The sequence below is a fragment of the Tiliqua scincoides genome, chromosome 3 (assembly GCF_035046505.1).
Source record: "Tiliqua scincoides isolate rTilSci1 chromosome 3, rTilSci1.hap2, whole genome shotgun sequence".
Lineage (NCBI taxonomy): Eukaryota > Metazoa > Chordata > Lepidosauria > Squamata > Scincidae > Tiliqua > Tiliqua scincoides.
The window spans coordinates 230095872-230116481 of NC_089823.1; the positions used below are offsets into that span (position 1 = coordinate 230095872).

General features: G+C 45.2%; 1 protein-coding gene and 1 pseudogene across 3 annotated transcripts in view; one reads left to right on the forward strand and one right to left on the reverse strand.

Annotated features, from left to right (window-relative positions):
* LOC136645736 (calcium-activated potassium channel subunit beta-2) overlaps nt 1-20610 on the forward strand; it is a 96211-nt gene that overhangs the window by 45023 nt on the left and 30578 nt on the right. Inside the window, exons 2-3 of one of the 3 annotated variants that reach the window (XM_066622124.1) lie at nt 16017-16136; nt 20091-20097. In XM_066622124.1, the coding sequence (XP_066478221.1) occupies nt 16017-16136; nt 20091-20097 (127 nt within the window). Of the gene's footprint in view, nt 1-16016; nt 16141-20090; nt 20098-20610 lie in introns of those variants that run through there. The other 2 variants (XM_066622127.1, XM_066622126.1) reach the window with 2 other exon arrangements.
* Nucleotides 12788-12906, reverse strand: LOC136646774 (5S ribosomal RNA; annotated as a pseudogene).

Consider the following 20610-nt stretch of genomic DNA (forward strand, 5'->3'; position numbering starts at 1 on the left):
AACATCTGAGAACATCTGAAAAGGATTCATTCTCCCTCTATAGCAGAGAGCATTATGGTGGACAGAAGCCCCATGTAGCAGAAAGTGCAGAACAAGAAGCATTCATATTTGACCACACTTTGGATTTGGGATGACAGAAGTCGTCGTCCCCTTTTGTCCCTGTGCTGTCCCTGTTTGTTGTCCCTGTGCTGCTTCTGAGTCTTTTAGCTGTTGCCTGGTATGTTTCCATTTTGGATTTTTGTTTGTCAGGGTGAATTATTATATATTTTAGGCCCAAATCCTAACCAACTTTCTAGCATTGGCATATCTGTGCCAATGGGACGTGTGCTGCATCCTGCAGTTGGGTGGCACTCAAGGAGGCCTCCTCAAAGTAAGGGAATGTTTGTTCCCTTAGCTCGGAGTGGCATTGCCCTTATGTCAGTGCTGGAAAGTGGGTTAGGATTGCATTCTTAGTTGACTTTTGTAAGCTGCTTTGGGAGCCAAAAGACAAAGTTTACACATACAAATAAAAGAATGTTAATTGTGCACAAGTCCCCCCTTCTCCCATACAATTCCTGGAGCAGTTTTGCAACTGTTTGTAAAATGTTTGCAACTTTTGCCAGGTGAAGGATGAGAGCCTTTGCTTTATAAAGGCATATGTGCTGCTGTTAATTTTCTTGTCCATGATTCCTGCAGAGCAGGGCAAGGTGAGAGTTGAACTAGCATTTGTCTTACTAGAATGTAACTCATGCTGCAGTCCTATCCCCCGCCTCCACCAGCATAATTAGCATTGCGCTGGCAGAGACTGCTGTTGTAAAGCAGCCTCTGCTGATAAGTGCAGCGGGCTCACTGGTGGGGAGGCCACAGTGGCCACCCATGTGCCCATGGACCCACAGACACCTGCCTGAGCAGGTAAGCCTGCTCTGGAGATGGGAGGTGGGAAGGGGATTGAATGGGGCAGGGGGAGGATGGAATGGGGGAGGAGTGGGTGGAACAGGGTGGTGACAGGGGCAGGGAGAAGGGCAGATCAGGCATAGGAGGGGGTGGAATTGGCAGTGGCACGCTGAATCCAGAGCCGTTCCCAGGCCTGATTCACCTTCACAGAGCAACACAAACTAGCGTTAGCAACTGAGCTGGCACAAGTCTGAGTTGCTCCCATAGCAGCTGCTGGGGCTTACCTTGGGGCAAAGGGACAAATGTCCCCTTACCCTGAGGAGACCTCCAGCAGCTGAAAATCCCCTGCGGGATGCTTCAGGAGCCACGCCAGCACCGCTACATTACCACCCTAGGATTTGGCTGTCAGTAAGGCCAGTTGCAAAACTGGAGTCACCCTGGAAGAAGGACCTGCCATGAGTCAAAAGCTGCATCTGCTTTCATCCTCCATGTACTATTCAAGTGCATCCTGTGTTGGGAAACACCGTCAAAGAGCTTTTGTCCTTGTTGCACCTCTGGCTGCTTTTTTCGTGAATGAATGAATGATGATCCCAGCTCCTGCCTCTCCACTCCCTTCCAGGAGAGAGTGTGCATCTGTCACAAGATAATATCTCTCAGATCTGCCTCTTCCTTTCTTCCTGAAATAACAAATAATTTCCACTCTAATGCCCTTGATGCTGAGTTTTTGAAATGGATATTATTTGCACTGTGCATTGCTTGAATTTGTCATATCTCTGCTGAATGCAAAGTGGGAAAGAGAGCATTTTGTCAAACTGCGATGAGTGATGGAATGAAAATATTATTGAGCAGGAGAAATAAGGTTGCACTTTGGCAGGTCCACACTGTGCTGCGGGGCGGCTGCACTGCCTCCACTCCTTAAGTAAGTGCATCTTAAGCTCCTGCTGCTGCCCAGCTGCTGTCATATGGCTCCAAGCAGTGGCTGTGGCACAGAAGTTGAAGCATCTCCCTGCCTTTGCCTCCTTGTCCTTCCCCTGCTGCACCCAGGAGCCCAGGTGCTTAATAGGTTATTCACTGTTGCAACACAATAGGACCCAAGCGGGTGAGTGGCTTATCAGCTGAATCAATGCCAGAGCTCAGGTCTTAGGGCAGAAAAATATTTATTCACTGGTTAGTTCATTCGCAATACAGTGGGCCCTTATCCACGGGTTCAGCACTCCCAGCTTGCTGCCTCTCTGGCCGCACCTTTCCTTTTCTCCCATAAAAGAGAAGAGGAGGTGGATGGCCCAGTCTGGCGCTGAATCACAGCTTGGCAGACAGCAGCTCGCTGCCTCTCTGGCCATGATTCTGGGCCATGATTTTTTGTTCCTTGTCCCAAAAGACACCGCTCAGAGAGGTATCCTGCCTGGAATGGCAGCCACTCTTGTAGCAATTCTGCACCGCTCCGGGGTACATCTTTCTTCTCCTCCAAGGGTCTCCTCTAAGGAGACAAAAGACACACCCCAAAGTGGCAGCTCACTGGGACACTCGGGCAATTTCACACCTCTCTGGGCTGCCTTCTTCCTCTCCTTAGAGGAGAGGAAATGGGGCAGCCTACAGCGGTGTGATACAGTTCCAGAAGCAATGGAGGTCACTGCAATTACTTCCAGGTCAGAGGCAGGGGCGTGGCAAACCAAGTGGTACTCTGGGCGCAAATAAGCCCAGGAAAGCCACTGGGGGCTGCAGCAACAGACTCGGTGTGAAAGGTACCTTGTGACTCCCTTGGACCTTGCAATCTGGCTCTGATGCAACCCACATCAGATGATGGCTTCATGGATGGACTAGCAGTGATGGAATTTTAGATACAGTTTGGTCCTGAAAAGCAGGTATTCGGAAAGATGAGAACATAGATTCTGCCACCTACTGTCTTGCCTTGGATGTGATTTTTGGTTTTAGAAGGCCCAAATTGCACTGTGGAAGGGGGGAAAAAAACCCACAATTCTTAGAAGTCTTGTCAACCAGCAATTTACTGAGCCATTAAAGGTGAACTGCTGTGTCTCATTGTGCAAAATGAAACCAAATGGCAATCAGAATTAGGTGATAAAAGAAGCAGGCCTCAGGCAACAAGCAGCCTTTTGCAGTCTCTCTGCCACCTTGCCTCTCTCTTCATTTATTTTTTTATATTGCATCCCCTTTAGTATTGATGATGAGCAGGTACAGTACAAGGAAAGCAAATTTAAGTATCAGTGTATCTACATAGGGAAGTAGCAGCTTCCATTCATAAATTCCCTTCAACAGAGCTGTAATTGCCAGCAGGCTCATTGCTGTGTCCCTCTATGATGATGCAACTGCTGAAGTGGAAAAAAAAAAACATGAGTGTGAATCTCATTAGAATCATTAGAATCTCAAAACACATAGACAAACAGACCTTGCTGAGGGAGAATCAGCATGGCTTCTGTAAGGGTAACTCTTGCCTCACAAACCCTATAGAATTCTTTAGAAAGGTCAACAGGCATGTGGATGCAGGAGAACCTGTGGACATTATATATCTGGACTTTCAGAAGGCGTTCGACACGGTCCCTCACCAAAGGCTACTAAAAAAACTCCACAGTCAGGGAATTAGAGGACAGGTCCTCTCATGGATTGAGAACTGGTTGAAGACCAGGAAACAGAGAATGGGTGTCAATGGGCAATTTTCACAATGGAGAGAGGTGAAAAGCAGTGTGCCCCAAGGATCTGTCCTGGGACCAGTGTTTTTCAACCTCTTCATAAATGACCTGGAGACAGGGGTGAGCAGTGAGGTGGCTAAGTTTGCAGATGACACCAAACTTTGAAGTGGTGAAGACCAGAAGTGATTGTGAGGAGTTCCAGAAGGATCTCTCCAAACTGGCAGAATGGGCAGCAAAATGGCAGATGCGCTTCAATGTCAGTAAGTGTAAAGTCACGCACATTGGGGCAAAAAATCAACACATATAGGCTAATGGGTTCTGAGCTGTCTGTGACAAATCAGGAGAGAGATCTTGGGGTGGTGGCGAACAAGTTGATGAAAGTGTCGACCCAATGTGCGGCGGCAGTGAAAAAGGCCAATTCTATGCTTGGGATCATTAGAAAAGTTATTGAGAACAAAACTGCTAATATTATAATGCCGTTGTACAAATCAATGGTAAGGCCACACCTGGAGTATTGTGTCCTCACCTCACCTATCTCTCAGCCTCACCTACTTCACAGGGTTGTTGTGAGGACAAAAGGAGGGGAGGAACCATGTACACTGTTCTAAGCTCCTTGGAAGAAGGGTGATCTGAAAATGTGGAAAATAAATAAAATACATTTTAAAAACTCCCTGAAAATTTCACAAAAGAAAAGAAAACTAGCACTGGGGAGAGAGAGAGAGAGAAAGAGAGATGAGCTGCAGTCTTTCTCATCATCATCATCATCATCTATATACTGCTTTTCAACAAAGATTCTCAGTGCAGTTTACACAACACACACACACACACACACACACACACACATGTACACTGCAAAACATTCCCTGTCCCACAGGCAATGAATTATGGGGAAGAATTCTCAATCTAATGATCCTGACTCAATATTTAGTTACAAAATTCTAATGTCATATTCTGCAAGTACGATTGTTTACAGCTTGTTAATTGTAGTTGCTGCAGAACTGAGTTTAAAAGCAAAACAGGTTACAGAAAGCTAGACAAGTTCATTCTAAGTCTTATCTTAGAGATATCATCAAAATGCAAGTTTTATTTTTTAAAATGTGTCTCTCAAAACAAGCATCCAAAGCAAATATTCTACATTTCAGACTTTCAAGTTTCACAAACTTTTAGCTCCCTCCCTTATGTATCTAAATATCAGTTTAAAATCTGTGTGGAGACAATACGTGACACCTCTAGTACACCTGTATTAAATTTGTATACATACAGTCCTATTGATGCTCTTTGCACTGCCAGAACTAGCATTCTGGCAGCATAAAGCATTTTGCAGTGGTGTGAAAGCCAGGCCATTGGTGTGGGGGGGGGGGTGGAAGAAAAAATTCTTATTAAGACCCATCAGTTGAATGTAAACACTTTTTCAGATCTGATGCTGATGGAATGTTGTGTAAATCCTTCTGTGATGAAAGCACTTGTCACATACTGATGGTGGGCCCAGCAGAGCACGAAACTAGCCAACATTACATCTGTCCCCAGCCCTCTGCTTCCCCTGAGAACATCTGCGATGTTAAATATAGTGTTCAACGTTCATGTCCAGTGTCAGTGGAAACTCATTTCTAACTGACAAGGCATGAAGAACTTGACTTTTTTTTTTTAACTATTTGCTAAGAGGCGACAGGCAGAAGTGTCAATTACGGTTGGCTGCTTTGAGGGACAGTGATTCCAGTCGTGTGCACTGTGCGAAGAGAAGTGACCCCCATGTGCTCTGACTGCAAAATTCATCATAGCCCATGATGAAGATGAAAAGAATAAAAGTTTAACTGTCAGTCACCCTTCCAAGAATGCCAAACCCTCTGCAATGAAACAGAGGGGGAAAGGGTTCCTTTGTATGGGCAAATAAACTGAAGTTTAGGATTGCAGATAGAGATAGGGTAGAGATAGGATGTGTGTGTCTGTCTGTGTCTGTTTGTCTATGTGTATGTGGACAGACAGACAGACCATGTCTATTGGCCCTTGGAGCATTTTAAGTTGAAATATTCAGTGAAAAGCAGGGGAAATCAGATCTCACTTTTAAAACAAGGAAGATGGAAGTGAATGGGAAGGTTCTGCATGTGGCCCACCCTAAGCATGTCCGCCCAGAAGTCTCTTTAAACTCTGCACTGGTAGCATCCTTAAATTGTATCAAATCCTTTGTCCACCTCCTAGTCTGATGCAGTTTCCGATGCCCCAGCATCTTGGGCAGAGAAAAGTCTTTTCAGATTCAGCACTTGAGAAATCCTTTCTTGAACTGCCAAAGACTGAAACTGACTGAAACAAAGACTGAAACTTCTAACTGCAAAGCATGCTGTACCACTGAGCTACATCTACTCCCCCCATTCCCCAGTCCATTCACTGGGGTGCCTATTTATGCAATTCAGTCTCGACCTCTGATGTTTCTTCTTCCCTTTCCTAGTCATTTCATTTCACTTTTGCTTGCTCTACAGTAAATGCTGACATTAAGGTAGGGTCACTGTTATGACATTGCTTTGGCCACTGCAGAATTTAGTGCCGCAGTGCTTCCCAAGTTGCTAAATGTTCCCAAAGTGGTGGCTGTCCTGCAGTAATGTAGATGCATTTTCTTCTGCAGCTGGCCTTATCTCTTCTCCCCTTTTATCAAGATGAGCTTTTTTAACTTGCTCGTCATCATCTCTGATTTACTGTAGCCATTGGTTGCAGTTAAGACTACAGGAGCCAAATTTCCTATGGAACTCCAGTCTTTGTGCATTTACGTGGAAATAAATCCCATTGAGTTTAATAGAACTTCCTCCCAAACAAGTGTGCATAAGATTGTAGCCAGGGGTTTCAAACCAGATGTATGAACTGTTATTGTTCTTAAATTTTTTAAATAGAATTGATTAGAGAGGGGTAGGTTCAGGAATACAGTGCATGGGGAAGGGTCATTTAACTGACAAAAACAGGCCCCCAGAAACTCCCTTATTAGCCCTAGGAGGGAAGTGTCCATTAGCACCAAGAAGCCCTGGTTTGTGACCCCTACCCAGTGTCTCATGGGTTGTTGGGAGGGAAAAGAATTGCTATCCCTTCTTCCTCCTACTGTTCGTGAGCAAGAGATAAGGTGCTGGAGCCTGACTAGTAGAAGCCCCCCCTCCCCCCGAAGTGCCTTATAGCTGCTTTCTCCCAAGTGTAACAGAATCTCCAACACCCACCAAACATGATTAGGAAGATCAATTCCCTATTGCAACATGACATATCAAGTACAGTACTAAGGGCCAGGTCTCACATTAATACCGGCAGCTCCATCCCTCCCAACAGTGATGGTACTTGCATGAATTGTGTAAGATGTGAGCAGCTCACAGAGAGGTCTAAAGAGCAGCATCTTCTGCAAGCACAAAACGTGCCTCCAGGATTGTGAAAGATACAGAAGATGCATGATATAGGACCAGATCACACATTTCCCTGCTCATCAGATCACAGGCAGCTGATTGCGTGCGGAAAGTGGCTGAAAGTAAAGTAGCAGGTGAAAGAGTCTGGTTTATCCATTCAAAATCTGTCCCAAGAATATTGTACAGTACAACCAAGTATTTCTTTGGGTTGGACATTCATGATTTTCCAAGAGAAGAGTGCTCTGCTATATGCCACTGGTGACACCTTACTGCTGAAGTTGTGCACACATATGGGATCCTGCTTAATACAACACATCATCATCATCATCATCATCATCATCATCATCATCATCATCAATAATAATAATAATAATAATAATAATAATAATAATAATAATAATAATAATAATAATAATAATTGTCGTTGTTGGCATCCTTCAGTCTCAGAAGACTATGGTATCGCGCTCTGAATGGTGGTTCTGGAACAGAGTGTCCTCTCCAGTGCGCAAAGCCTGGGTAAAGTAGATATGGAGGATAGACTGTTACCCATGCAGCAAATCCCCCCTCTCCACATCGCTGAAATGGTCCAATGGAAAGGCAGAGGCCAATACGGTTGGTTCCAGCAGTGTTGCAGGAGTTGCCAGAACGTGACTGTGTTCAGCCATGAACTGCCTCAGGGACTCTGGCTCCGGATTTTGCCTCGAGGTTGACTCCTGAAGCCTTTTCCATAACTGGGTGTAGCCACAAGGCAGTGGAGGTTTGGGATCAGAGTTTTCCTTCTCTTAGATGAACTGCCTTCCCAGGCTAACGAGTCCCATCTACCCGGTGGCTGTTTAGTCACCTCTTACAACAAGTACAGCCAAACTGAGGGCCTATTCTTATCCCCCAGCCCCAGGGGTTAATAATAATAATAATAATAATTATTATTATTATTATTATTATTATTATTATTATTATTATTATTATTATTATTATAACTGATAGATAAAATGGATAGATCAGATATAGAATGTATTATAGATCTCAGCGGTAAATCAATTGAACTAATCCTACTTTAAACCCAAGCATCTTCCCAGAATCGATTTATGGATCACAGCATAAACACTATAAAGTTCTTGCAGGAATACACTTCAGCCCCGACCACCCCTCAGCCTGAGTTCCAAGGATATATCAAGCAAAGCACCTCCAACAGATTGAGGGCTTTGAGAACCATCCATCAGAGGCCAGAGGAGCTAAACTGAGAAAGAAGCACATGAAATATCAGGTGACCATGGAAACATTGCAGTGTGTTGAAAATAAGTGTTAGGTTTATTTTGTTTTGTTTCGTACAGATCAGACTTCAGTGAGGAAATTGTTGGCTGCACCCTGGTATTTGCCTTGGACTGTGCAATAATTGCTGGTTTGTGACATCACAATTGTGAGGGGAACACCTGTGGGTGTACGTTTAAGTGCTGTTATTGCCTTCGCCCCATGTCGTGCTATAGCCACAGCTCTCCTGGATATTTTGGTACATCCTACAACAAATGGACTAGAAAGTCAATTATTGTATCTTAATTCAGAGTGCTTGTAGAAAGGAAGCACTATCTGTTCATGCTTGCTTGTCTGGTTCTAATGCAGCTTTGAAAACAAATACTTAGTGCATTTGCGGAGTGATTCCTCATTCTGTGCTGTGGTCACCTGCCCTGATAATGTCCACTGAAAATCTCCCCCTCCCTGCGGCTATTTGCCACCAGTTGCTATTTTCAGCAAATAGCATTTGAGAACAAATAACCACTTTGAGTTCTGATTTTCCCCTATTTTTGGATCCTTCAACCCCTTAGGGCAGCAATTATCAACCGGTGTGCCACGGCCCATTGGTGTGTCGTGAATGGTCTGCGGATGTACCGCAGGAGTTTGCAGTAGGGTCATTTATTTTTAGGGCCATGGGGGATGTGAGCATCTCACCGGCAGTGTGGTGTGCCTTGTCAATTGTAAAAAAAAAAAAAACTGATGGTGTACCTTGACCATTTTAGCGCCTTGTCAGTGTGCCTTGAGATAAAAAATATTGAAATTTGCTGCCTTGGGGTCTTTTGTGAGACTTCAGCCTTCTAAACTGGTCTCCTGGGACATCCTACTTCAAAATCTTCTTTAAATTAAATGCCATTAAAGAAGAGCCACGCGCCAGTGTGGCGAGGTCAGTGTCAATTTGCCATCTTTCTTGTCTGGCTTCCCCAAAAGTAATAGATACTACTAGCCAACCCTTCTGCTGGGATGTGCAAGTCAATTGGACACAACAGGCTACCTAGGGACAGGTAGAGGTGCCCAAGTGGTCGTAAATCCTCCAACCAGATAAATCCAAGATGTCACCAGCACTAGGTTATGCACTGAGATGCCTAGGGTATGTTGCCTGGATTCTTTGTTTAAAAACACTGTTGTTTTTTTCATTGAAAGGAACACCCATCCATTGAGTGAGTGCAGAAAGCAGACCCCCCCCCCTCCCCAGAACTTCATGTGTAAGAAAGATTAGGAAAAGAATACTCTGTCACCTGCATCAGGGGCTTGTTTTATTTGTTACTTACTTTTTAATCTGCTTGCCAATGTTTGTTTTTAAAACAAAAAGTAGTTCCATTACTGTTTGGTTGCAAAGGAGACTAAACAGTATTTAGGGGCTCCCAGGATTATCTTGCAAGTGGAGTTTTTCCAAGGCAATCTCTTCATCTCTGGGCTTCCTGACCTTGGATGGTGGCAGCAGAAAACTACCAATTGTACATTAAACTCATTTGAGCACTAAGAGAAAGCAGGAAGTAGAGGTCTAGATCACTAAATACTAGCAAGTGTTCACTAGCGACTGTGCCTATCTTGTCCCCTACCCTACCCAGTCTGGGGGAGGGCAGTTGTTGGCATGAAAGCAGAGGAGGGGAAAGTGTTGATTCTCCCTCCCAGTGCACTGTGATCATGAGCTGGATCCCCCCCCCCAAAAAAAAAAAAAAATTTTGGCATAAAGAACTAGTTCTAGTCAACTTCCTGTTAATGATGGGTTTAACATCATTTGTAGTATGACCCTCAACTGTGCATGAAAGAGAAGAGGAATCTAGCGCAAATGTCAAAGCACAGGTGTAATGTGCTCTTGACAGCCCGACATACTGACCCAGCTCATAATATTGTCATGATATGCAACGGGCGCATCCCTCTGAATCAAGTCTGAATGCTCACTGAAATTAATCAGCCAATGACCACACAGAATTCTGACTATGTTCTTGCAACGAAAGGGATTCCACTTAGAATATGTCCCTTTCGCTCAAAGAACATCGGAGAGAGTTGCATCCATCCGACCTTTGTGAATGGCTGCAGTGATGTCATTAGTGTTACAATTTTACACAAGATTAGGTGTGTAATTATGTATTAAATGGTGAAGGTTGGCTTAGCTTGCCCTGCTAATGAAGCAGGCAACATTAATGAGAGCACAGGTGGGCAGCTCCAAGACACTGGCATGCTGAAGCATAACAGAGTCCTTCTCTTTCCTAAGGACTCATCTTAAACACTTGTTGTTTTTGTCCCAACCTAGCCATTTTGCTACCAGGTACCAAATTGCCATTGCTGTGAGCAGGAACACAGAAGGTCTCATCAATCTTTTGCTGCTCATAACCACACTTTCCAGAACGCATAATCAAGTGGCAAGAGACATATGATGTGCCTGTCCTCTGCTAGTGTCCTCTGATCTGTAAAGGTTCTTCCTGTGGCAGGACAGTGATTTTAGGCCATATTTGCACATAGTCTCCCATAGATTTACATGAGCAATCATCAGATCTCCTGCCTGCATTCTGAATTGATGCAGTCCTAGGAAGGGCTCTATCTTGTGTTTTTCCTACCTGGCATATTTTACCAGTCAATCTGGCATACGAATTCAGCACCTCCAATTTCATGGATCCTGATGTTCTAGTGCAGCCATTTGCGACTGGTGTGCTACGGCATATTGGTGTGCCACTAATAGTCCACAAGTGTGCTATGGGAGTTTGGGAGAGGGTTATTTATTAGTAGGGCCATTGAAGATGTGAACCCCCCTCCCACCAGCAATGTATTGTGCCTTGTCAATAGTCAGAAAATGGATGGTGTTCCCTGAAAAGTTTAGTGCCTTTGCCAGGGCGCCATGAGATGAAGAAGTCTGAAAATCACTGCAGAGAAAAAAGGTAAAACATAACATTGTTGAAAGCATCCTTACAACATGAAAGGTGTTTTCTCTGCTAAAAATGCTTTCCTAGTTAACAATAGTAGCTAAAAAAAAAAAAGCTTGCTTAACAGCCCCATCCTGAGCTGCTCAGAGCACTAGGCTGTCATGACACTAAAATGGCAGCCGCAGCATCCAGTGTGCAACCAGGCAGCCTGTAGCAGCTTCTCGGGAGAAAGGGACTTTTGTTCCCTTTCCCTGAGTAAGGGAAATAGCCTCACAATGGGGCTACTTGGTTCTGCAGCAGCTCTCGAGCCGGTGCAAAATCGAACAGCCCCATGTCGAACCATACGGTTCAAAACGGGGCTTTGGATCCAGTGGAGCCAAGCTCCACCAGTCCCACACCCCTCCCACCCTGCTCCCTCCTCCAACCACGCATCCTCCCCACACTCCACCCACCATCTGCCAACCTTCCCCCACCTCGGAACACCTCCTCCCCACCTCCCCACATACTCCCACCTCTCCACTGCCAAGCAGTCCAGGCGGCAGAACACAGACCGAGTGGCGTAGCTAGCGGGGGAAGTCTGCCCCGGGTACCACTCTTGGGGGGGGTGTAGCACCACAAATGCCCCAACATCGCTAACATCGTGAAGGTTAGGAGTAATCCCATCATGCCATATACTGTTGGATGTGAAATTTCCAGTGGAATGCAATGCAAAAACCCGGATTGAAATATCTCCTTTCCATCAAAAGTTATGTCCAAAATACCAGATACCAAAAAATGCATTGAACCCTATGGAAAATGAAACTGAGCCATATCGCACATTTACTTGCAACTAGGTGAACTTCTCATAGTTTGTTGGAAAGGGCAGGCTGAGAGCAATCCAATGACACTGGAATGGCTCCTATCCAATAAAAGCAGCCCCCAAAAAACACCCAAGAAGGAAGTCCCTCCCTCCAAGCAGATGAATGTGTTGAGCCCTATGGAAAGTGAAAGAAAGCCACATGGTCATGTTTACTCATGAGTAAGCATATGCCTTGGCTCCTGGTCAAGTCAGGCAAAGGGGAATGCAAGGCTGGCTGCATGGTCCCCATCTGATGAAAATGAAGCTCAACGAATGCTCCAGAAGGCAGCCCCCCCCCCAAAGAATAAACCAGAAGCTTGAGCTGGTAAGGTGGGCACTGGGGAGGGCTGAAAATCTCACTGATTTTTTGCAGGGGGGTATTACTCCAGGTAGGCTACAGACAAAATTCACTGAAACAGGGCTGGCTTCCCCTTATTTATCTTTCTTTAATTTAATTATTTATAATTATTTTATTTTGCTTGATGATGTCACTTCCAGCCATGATATCACTTCTGGTGGTTCTTGGACAGACTGTCATTCTAAAAAGTGGGCCCAGTAAAAGTTTGAGAACCACTGCCTTAACTCAAAACAGGCCAATGAGAAATCCGGGGGGGGGGGTAACACCCTAGTGACCAAAATTCTGGACATCGTGGCTTTTAGGAATAATACCATCATGTTGTATACCATTTGATGCAGAATTTCATCCACTACTTGTGGGGAAATATTCACTGCATTTATTTTTTCTGGCCATTATTATTATTCATTCCATGTCATATTACTATCTCTGTCTCACAGGATTGTTGTGAGGACAAAATAAGGGGAGGAACCATGTACACCACCCCGAGCTGCTTAGAGGAAGGGTGGTATAATGATGGTTGGCAACCTTCAGTCTCGAAAGACTATGGTATAAGCCTACAGCACCCGGTGTTCCCAGGCGGTCTCCCATCCAAGTACTAACCAGGCCTGACCCTGCTTAGCTTCCGAGATCAGACGAGAACGGGCATGTGCAGGGTATAAAAAGTGAATTAATTAATTAAACAATATAATTAATAACATTTATTTATTTATTTATTTATTTATTTATTTATTTATTTATTAAGTCATATGGGGTGACAAAAATTTATGGGCCCCGGGTGTCAAATGACCTAGCTACGCCTCTGCACAGACCCAGCACCGGAGCTGGCCCAGCACTCAGCTGGCCGGCACTCTTGCAAACGTGCTTTGCAGTACATTTGTGACAGTGCACTCCAGCAGTAAGCTGGTGCGCCAAGCTCAGTATTGGACTCTAAATTAGCATGGGGATGCTAGTTACTTAACATACCCCACCAGGTATGAACTGTCAAGAAATAATTTGTTAGTATTTAACCAGAGAAGGAGAAACAAGCCTGTCCTTTTTGCAGCTGATGAGCAAGAAAGAACCTGGGGGAAAACCTTTGATAGGTTCCATTCCAAGGCAATGCTTTTGGGCGTGGGGCAACTGATGCTGCTCCCCTCCCCCCATGCACACACACACTTTATATATTTGTAAATAAACGTATATTACAAAGGTTGCAGAACTTTCTCTTCTCAAAGAACTTGAGCCCATTAAAGACTGTCCCTACAACTTCCTTCCACTCCAGGAAGTAACTATAAACCATGAAATAGGAAATAACCTTAACGATGTAAGATATTGTCCTATAAATTGACTTCAAGATCTAATGAATAAGCTCAATTTTCTTTGAAAACAATTTTGCACCAACCTCTCTCCTGAAAATCTAAGTGCCTCAATTGAATCAGTTCTTTTTTCCATCTCCTTCTTTGATGCAATTTCAAGCATTTTTCATACAGAAGTCAGTTCTCCGCACTAGTTACAACTCAATCCTAACTAAATTCCTGGACCGAAATATAGCTGGGCTACTGCAGCTTCCATGGCAACCCACAGGGGAATTTCTGCTGCTGGAGGTCTCAGGTTGAGGACATTTTTCCCCTTGTCCCAGGGTAAACCCCCCAGCAGCTGCTATGGGTCAACTGAGACCTGCACCAGTGATAATGCTGGCGCAAATCCAAGTTGTCCTTGCAAGTGGATCAGACCCAGGAAGGGGATTTGGATGCTCCAGCACCTCCGATCCTGCCCCTGTCCCGGGCCAGATCTGCCTGCCCCACCACTCATTCCCATGCTGCAACAGTCCTTGGTGAGCTGGGATGCATCCTCCCTCCCTCCCTCTTCCCTTTAGGTCCACCCAGGCCCATGATGTGAAGGGGGTGGATTTCGTCACAGCTGGGGCAGGAACGTACAGAGGGAACTGATCAGCGTATTCTGCACTGCTGCCTCACAGATGGAATGTTGGGGAGAGCAGGGGAGTGTTTAAAGAGAACTCCAAAACACACACACAGAGCCCGGCAGAAGCCCCTTTTTTCCCGCTGAGCTGCAGTTGATTTTTTAAAGGGAACGACTTGAGACTCGAGTCTTTTCAAGTCACAAAACCACTCTGGGTGACTTGGAAAGTCCACCCGTTGAGACTCATTTTTGAGTCAAGTCACAGGGGGTGTAGACTCACGACTTGACTTGAGTCAAGCTGCGCTGGATTTGCCCATCGCTGCCATAAATGGAGCCCCACAACCAAAAAGACCCTGTCTCTGGTCACTACCTGCCAAGACAGGGAACCCAGAAGATGGTTTTAACATGAGGGAAGGCAGGCGGTAATTTCAAGGGAAAAACAGAGGGGGGAGGATTAAACAGCCCCTCTCCTAACTTTCCTGCTCCCCATGACGAGTGGAGAGGGTATATGTGTGTTTGTGGCAATCTGAAACTGGGGGAGAGGGCAGACAATTGGTCCAGACCCACTGCTGGATCTCTGGGTGATTTCTGCCATAGATTGGCATGGCTTTCTGATTCCCAATACTTTAAAAATATCAAGTAAAATGGCAAGTCAACCTGCCATACCTGACCTTGTGCTAATTGCTCATCTATCTGCTTGGCAGGACCTTAAGGCAGTGATCCTGTGGGTGAGAGCAGGAGATTTAAAGGTACACAAAAGTGTCCTTATTTTTATTTGTGAAAGAACATAAGAACATAAGAAAAGCCCCACTGGATCAGGCCATAGGCCCATCTAGTCCAGCTTCCTGTATCTCACAGCAGCCCACCAAATGCCCCAGGGAGCACACCAGATAACAAGAGACCTCATCCTGGTGCCCTCCCTTGCATCTGACATAGCCCATTTCTAAAATCAGGAGGTTGCACATACACATCATGGCTTGTAACCCGTAATGGATTTTTCCTCCAGAAACTTGTCCAATCCCCTTTTAAAGGCGTCCAGGCCAGATGCCATCACCACATCCTGTGGCAAGGAGTTCCATAGACCAACCACATGCTGAGTAAAGAAATATTTTCTTTTGTCTATTCTAACTCTCCCAACACTCAATTTTAGTGGATGTCCCCTGGTTCTGGTTCTGGTGTTATGTGAAAGAAATAGTTGAAAGAATGGAGATGTGATTGGGAGCAACAGACAAGAAAGAAACTATCTTCAACATATATCATGCAGTTCTCAGAAAAACACACACCTCTTCAGTAGTCACAGAGAACCTGGTCAAGTTGCCATGGCCCCCATCCTGAAACGCCAATCAGAGAGGGCCAACCACAGGACGGACTTTAACCACAGTGTAAATTTAACTGCAGATTTGGTAACAGATCACTGCATTCTGAATCCAGCATAATTGTTGAGAGTCTTGTGGTTGCTTAGAGCACACATACAAACAAAGGCTCCTGTTGGAAAGCAGCAGAGAAGAAAAAGGCCCAGAAAGACAACCGGAGAAGTGGAGAGCTTAGGATTCTTATTTATCCATTACTGGATTTGCAGTGCTTGCAAAGGCAGTAAAATGAAGTTTTATTAAACCTGATGGAAGTTGGAAAGGAGGAAATAATAATAATAACTTTAAAAAATTAAGTGCAGAAGATAATTTAATTGAACCTCTTGGAAGGAAAAACATCATCCCTGTTGTGTTTTTCATATCACCTGGAATAATCCGGAAGCCACTATCCAGGGCCTGCAGAGTAACTGATGAACCAAGCTGGATTTTGGCACTTAGGCTCAATGGAAGCATCATGGCCCTGCAGGGTTCCTCCACACAGCAATGATGAAAGCTGCCTCTTTCCTCCTAGGTCCTACCGTCATCCCTCCCGGACCTCCACAGAAAAGAAAGACAGTGGGGACCAATCCTCTAAGATGTTCATTTGGACCAGCGGCCGGGGCTCCACATCCTACAGACATGATGAGAGAAGGTACGTGGCGACTGCGTGGCTTTGCATATAAGAGTGGGTTATTTTGTGCCCGCTTGTCTAACAACAGTAATACGTTGGCTGCCCCTGAAGGGAGCACGGGAGTTTTCTGCTGAGATTGTGGCAATCATAAGCACTTATTGGCTAGTGACCAGTGAGCTACAGGAGTGGGAGGAAGTACAAATAATGGATGGCTACCCAGGCTAGCCAAAACATATAGTCCTCTATTTGCTAGCTGAAGTTCCCTCATCTGTGATTAGTGGAGGACCTTCATATCCCAAGTTATCTTCATTCACTCATCCATTGATCTTGGAATCAATGCCCCATGTAGTACCGCTTTGCTAAACCTGGCCCTGCCCCTTGTTCCCCCCCAAAACTGAGCATGGCTTCCAGATCCTGACACAGAGGTTAAGGAATGCTTCTTTCACCCCTCCACCCAAGAGCTTCATTCAGTTTAGGAAAGACGTACAGGCAAAAGTCAAGAGGTCATGTGGAAAACCTATTGGGGCAGGGCTATACCTGCTGCATGTCCCTGACAATTTGAGGTACAGTCAGCATGTAACCTATGGGAGGGTTAGGTCAGCAAAGTCAGCAAGTAAGGCAAAGATACAGAAAAGTATCTTAGTCGCGTAGCTGGGGGAGGTCCCCGGGACTGGGTGACACGATGATGGCCCTCACGTCATTGCGTCAGCCCCCGTGCCTGCACAGTCATCCCCTTCTCTGTGCATGCTTGGCCCTGGCCCTAGAAACAGCTCCATTTAGAGCTGTATGGAGCAAAGGGCAGGCGGGAGGGCTAATTTTACAGTGTTTGCTGTTCGACCACAGTAACCGCTGTCACCCCCTTCCCCAGCGGAGTGGTGTAGCTAAGCCAGGCCTGGCTTAGCAATGCCACTGAATTACCTTGAAAATCCCTTTAGTTCAAAAAAGTACGTACTGTCACTTTAAGGAACTGAGACCAACTGAGGAACAGCAGTGTTACTCTTCCATCTCATGCTCATTCCTGGGTATATACACTTAATAAAAGGTACGGCAGAAGGAATCAACCACAATATTTCATCTGATTTTTTTACTCTCTATTTTTGTGTCTGCTGGGTGCAGCAGATACAGTACTTGAATTCACACACATAAAGTATCTGTAAGATGTGGGCCAACTGTATTAATAATTAAGCTTGCCTTCATCTGCACAGCATCATCCTGAGATTTAACAGGCATTGGGAATTAGCCTTCTTATTTGTATTTATTTCCTATCTTATGAACCGGGTAAGGGCCACAATATTGCCTGCAAAATAAAATCCAGCTTAAAAAATATATGAGAATCTACAACAAAAATGTTAAAACAACAAATATAACTGCAGTGGTGTAGCTAGAGGGGTGCAAAGCATTAAGTTTTGCAGGGGCCTAAATGGCTCCCTGAAAGTGGCCCATTCGGTGCCCTTCAGAGCCATTCCACGTGATGGGAGCAAAACAGAGACGGAATGCCTAGGATGGCTCCAAAGGGGAAGGGGAGGGGATGCTTGCACGGCGCATTGAGGCACCTGCAAAACTTAGTGCTTTGCACCCCCTCTATCTAGACTGTTGGCAACCTTCAGTCTCGGAAGACTATGGTATCGCGCTCTGAAAGGTGGTTCTGGAACAGCGTCTAGTGTGGCTGAAAAGGCCAATTCAGGAGTGATAATCCCTTCCACACCGGGAGCAAGTGCAGTCTGTCCCTGGTCTGTCTCCCTGGCTATGGGCCTTCCTTCTTTGCCTCTTTGCCTCAGTCTGTTGGCCAAGTGTCTCTTCAAACTGGGAAAGGCCATGCTGCACAGCCTGCCTTCAAGCGGGCCACTCAGAGGCCAGGGTATGCCACTGTGTAACTGTCAAACCCAGCAAAAGACTAGCATACACCGGACACCAGAATCTCCCATGCAAAAATGTTTCTGAAATCGCCAGGTCATAAGCACTTTCCTAAAAGTTATAAAAGACATCTGACCTCCTTAGGGAGTGAAAGCCCAATCCTATGCATGCCTACTCAGAAGTAAGTCCCATAGTCAATGAGGCTCACTCCCAAATAAGTGTGGATAGGATTGCTGCCTGAATTCCACAAAAGAAGCCACCATAGAAAAGATCTTGCTCATTGCAGTCAATGACTGGTCACAAGATGGTGGTTGTATCTAGAGCTGTGAGTCTTCAAATGACCTGAAAAAAAGAGGGAATTACATTTTCATTAAAGGAAAATGTATCTCCAGCTTCCCTGGGCTTTGGGTGGCCTTTTTTTCCAAAATCAGCACTCTGGAAATATAATTTGAGGATTATCATGGCTTTCACAAGAGGCCTAAATTGGGGGCCCAGTCCTGTCATAGTCCCTTCCCTCTCCATTCATACATTCATGCACCGTTATGCAATCGAATCCAATAACTCAAGTTCTTCTTGCTGTCATTAATGTTTTCTGAATACCTCCTAAAAATATAAACCGCAACACTGACAGAATGACACGATATAATGCAGTAGAAAAATTCAATACAATATGAAATACTAGATTATAAGCCCCAAAAAATCAATAGCGCCTTCATTATTTGGTGACAGATAATGTGAGCTAAGTGGGCATAGGCAGCGACAGAAGTAATAATCTTGCTTAATTGGGTTCAGTCATTGATTTTACATCATTTAGTAGTAGCACAGTAGAAGCAAATGAGTTTTGTGTGTGTGTGTGTGTACATGTATGTGTGTTTTAAATTACAACCGGGTATAATATCAAGCAAGATTTGACGAGGCAGGATTTTAATAAGAATACATTCAGGTCCAAACTGCGCATTATGGTAAACCTGCTGGAAAGAGAAGAAAGTTGGAAGTATATCTTTGTTGTTTAAAAAAAAAAAAAAACAGACATGAGGGGGCCCTAATGTGGATCAGGATTGAGGTTACATGGGGAAGGGAACTAATCCTTTCCCCAGCACTTTTCTCAGAATCCTCCTCACGAAAGATTGCCATTTCCCCTTGTCTGCCTACTGCTCTCTGCTTCCTCCCATGTGGAGGGCAGAGGTTCACACTGTATGGGTTGGCAAATGACAAGGAAGTTCCTTTTCTCTACACTAAGTCCAGAACATTGACTGCTGCTTGACTTAAGGTTTGTTGTGTAATATACAGGGTCGGCGGGGGGGGGGGAAGGTTCTTCTAGATCAGGGCATTGGTCTCTCCATATACCTTGCAGGACACTGTCTTCGTGCTAGCAAAGGTCAAAGGTTTTCGTGCTAGCAGAAAACAGTCAAATGAACACTCTTTGCCCTGGGGTTTTCTGCTGTGGCCAGTATCTCAGTCCAGGTGATGGGGCTCTGGCTGTAGCAAGCTGCCCATTGCTTAGGGGCTGTGGCTTGAATTCATGCTCTCCTGAATCCTTCCTCCTTCCCCTTCTCTTGTTGTTGCCACTACCCCTACTCCAGGTTTTCCCCTTCCAGTCCCAAGTTCCATCTGCCCAGGTTCTTTTCTTCTTCTCCCACCTTTCCTGTAGTCATTCCCTTTCTCCTTACTTTATTCCATCCCCTCTCTCTGTATTCCACCTCCTGCCTTCACTCTTTGTTTCCATCTCTCCCTTTGCCTCCTTTCTATCCTCCACCTCTCTTCTCTACTTCTCTTGCCTTCCTTCCACCCCTGTAAATCCTCCCACCACTGCATCCGTGTCTTCCATTCAGAGTCACCATCAGCAGTGAAACTGATGGCATCCAGTTCCCCAAGTTGCTCAGTGAGGACATCATCACCAACTACCAAATAGGTAAACTACTGCCACTGCTCTGATTGCTGTGGACAGTCACAATCTGCAGAGTGACTCTTTGCTGCAAATAGACACTTGAGGACAAGGAACAGTTAGGAGATTTTCAGTTGCAAAAATCACAGAGGGAAAGGGTTAACATCACCCTCTTGCATACTGCTTTCCCAGTCGGCATCTTGGCCCTTTGTGATACTTTTTGATGATAAAGAAAGCCTTCCAGTTTATTTTCTGTGTTAAGCCCATCACATAATGAAGGCCTGGCCCTCATACCACAATAGAATGGGGGGGGGGGAGGGGGCTTCTGCCTACACAAACAGGTTTCTGAGATCCCTGGTCCTACTGCAACCCATATTCCACACTACAAAAGCTCATCCCAGGCTATTTATAGCTCTTTTGGGTCAAGAGTGGATGAGTACCAGTGCGCATATGAAGCTACCTTACATCAATTCAAACCATTGGCTCATCTAGCTCAGTGTTTTCTATATAGAAACTCTCCACAGTTTCCTGCAAAGGCTCATTCCCAGCCCTTCTTGAAGATCCTGTCAAGGCTTGAACCTGGAACCTTCTGCATGCAAAGCATGTGCTCTACCACTGAGCTACGGCCTGTCCCCTAAATTAAAAGGATGTTACAACCTTGATTTCAAAATGGACGCTGAAATACCTTGCATACCGTCCTGGTATATGTTATTGACAGAAGCTGCCCTCACATGGTGGAAGAGCAGCAAAGCACTC